Genomic DNA, 2,500 nt, shown 5'->3' with positions numbered 1-2,500 from the left:
GTAGGCCTTTAAGTGTTTACTTGGTTTACAGCACATTTCAATTATTTTTAATATATATTTTTTTTTTATTATTTTGTATTATTATTTTCTTTTGCTGAGATGCTGTTCATTGGAGATCTGTTCATGAAATTAATAACAAAAAAAATGAAATTAAAAATATTCTCTCTCTCTCTGTCTGTCTGTCTGTCTCTCTCTCTCTCTCTCTCTCTCTCTCTCTGTCTCTCTCTGTCTCTCTCTCTCTCTCTCTCTCTCTCTCTCTTTCCCTCTCCCTCTCAGCAGGAGTCTCTCCCTCCCGTTCAGTTTGACTGGAGCAGCAGTGGCCTTACAAACCCTCTGGATGGTAGGACACCTTAACACACACGCACACACACACCACACCACACCACACACACCTCAACCCCTAACCACAGACACACACACACACACACACACACACACACACACACGCTCACACACACTCTCTCACTCACAGACACCCCCCCCCCCCCCCCCCCCACACACACACACACACACTGAAACACACACACACACACACACACACACACACACACACACACACATACACCCCCCTACTCTCTCGTCTCGTTTCCCTCACACTTCTCCAACCTTCTTAAACTCACCAGCCATTTCCCCACTGATTCTCTCAGCCAATCAGATGAGACCAGGAAGTGGCTGGTGATATTTTAACAGCATGTGACCATTGTCAGATTATTAACAACACTTGTGTGAATGCACTAAAACCCTCTTCTTTAAAGGAAAGACCCACAATAAACTAAATCTATATTTTGAAGATTTGTTTTGAGAAGTAGTTCTTATCTTTTATATCATCAGTAGGATCTAAATAGTTAAAGACAGCTGTTGTTACCTGGGTGAGCGTATATACCCATGACGAAGGCATTAAGAAAAACTATATAAAAATAGAATTCTTTACACTGATGGTCTCGTTTGCTGTTACATGTAATTTATGATCATCAGAGGGAAAAATGAGACTGTTTCAGAAATATTTAAAAGTTCCTCGTAGAGACTTTTTAAATGTTGCAGGACAAAAACAAAAATAGAACAGTCTGAAGTAAAGGAACTATTATTCAAATCAACACTATTAAGAATCTTAAAGGTGCAGTGTGTAATATGACATCATCAAGAAAGTTCTACAAAGTTCTAGAATGCAACGCTCCCTGGGTAACCCCAACCCTTTAGAATAATAACAGAAGCTACAGTGGCCTTCAAGGACAAGAACAATTCTACATTTTAAACAATGCACCTGATGACATTCCAACTATGACACTTTCAAGATGGCGACACTAGGCCATGGTCCAAAATATGCAGAAACATGGACATATATGAGACCCTTTCTAAGGGAAAAAATTATAATTCAAAACATTTTTTTCAGCCATTATGCACTAAATTAAATGTACTTATGGATATCATAATTATTTTCTACAAAATCTGCTAGGAAATAAAACCCAAAATTCTACACACTGCAGGTTTAATTATGAAGCCAAATTTTCACCACTAGACAGTTAATGGGTTTAGTGAGTTGAAGGTGCAGTCAGTGATTCTGGAGAACTGATTCTTGTTGTCAAAATCAGTGAATATCTAAGACAACAAGCCTTCTCCTGAATCACTGACTGCACCTTCAATGTGAAGTGGATCTTTCCTTTAAAATCTCTGCATGTAAATAGATCGTTTCTCATGTAGCTGATTCTAATCACTGACTCTACTGCACGCCTCTTCCTTCCTCTCTCTCCCTCCCTCTCTCTCTCCCTCTCTCCCTATCCCTTTCCCTCTCCTTCTCCCCCTCTCTCTCCCTCCCTCCATCCCTCCCTCCCTCCTTCTCCCTCTCTCTCTCTCCCTCCTTCCCCCTCCCTCCCTCCCTCTCTCTCCCCCTCCCTCTCTCCCTCCCTCCTTCCCTCCCTCTCTCTCTCTCCTTCCCCTTCCCTCCCCTCTCTCTCTCCCTCTCTCTTTCTCTCTCTCTCCTTCCCCCCCTCTCCCTCTCTCTTTCCCTCCCTCCCTCTCCCTCCCTCTCTCCCTCCCTCCCTCCATCTCTCTCTCTCTTTTTTTTCTCTGTGTGTTTTAAACCTCGCTCGCCCGGTTTAGCCAGTGGAGGCTCTTCTCTCTTAAACCTGGATTTCTTTGGTCCTGTGGAGGATTCGGGCTCATCCAGCTCTCCCTCCATTCCAGGTCAGAAGTCGCACACTAACTCTCTCTCTCCCTGCGTTCCAATCCCCATACTTCACCTACTATTAAGTATGCCAGAAAAAAAGATTTAGGATGTCCCAATACATGCACGTCAATTGCAGTATGCTGAAAATACATAAATGCCCCACTAACTCCAATTCTTGACATTTCTCGACATAATAATAAAAAAAAAAAAAAATTCCTTTTCTGATTTTTTTTATTTTTTTTTTATCTCTCCCATGGTCTTAAAACTCTTTTGTACTTTAGTATGTAGTGTAGTGAAAAGAAAAAGTATGTGATTTGGAACGCAGGGTCACTTTAA

The 2,500-nt window shown here is 41.8% G+C and overlaps 1 protein-coding gene across 1 annotated transcript in view; it reads left to right on the top strand.

Annotated features, from left to right (window-relative positions):
* The window catches only part of aftpha (aftiphilin a), a 22,348-nt gene that overhangs the window by 15,286 nt on the left and 4,562 nt on the right, over nt 1-2,500 (top strand). The window contains exons 9-10 of the mRNA XM_080029843.1: nt 277-340; nt 2,098-2,181. Of these exons, the coding sequence (XP_079885969.1) occupies nt 277-340; nt 2,098-2,181 (148 nt within the window). The remainder of the gene's footprint in view (nt 1-276; nt 341-2,097; nt 2,182-2,500) is intronic.

The sequence above is a fragment of the Ammodytes marinus genome, assembly GCF_949987685.1.
Source record: "Ammodytes marinus genome assembly, chromosome: 6".
NCBI lineage: Eukaryota > Metazoa > Chordata > Actinopteri > Uranoscopiformes > Ammodytidae > Ammodytes > Ammodytes marinus.
Note: the sequence above shows the minus strand (reverse complement) of the source record. Positions and strands in the feature narration are given on the sequence as shown.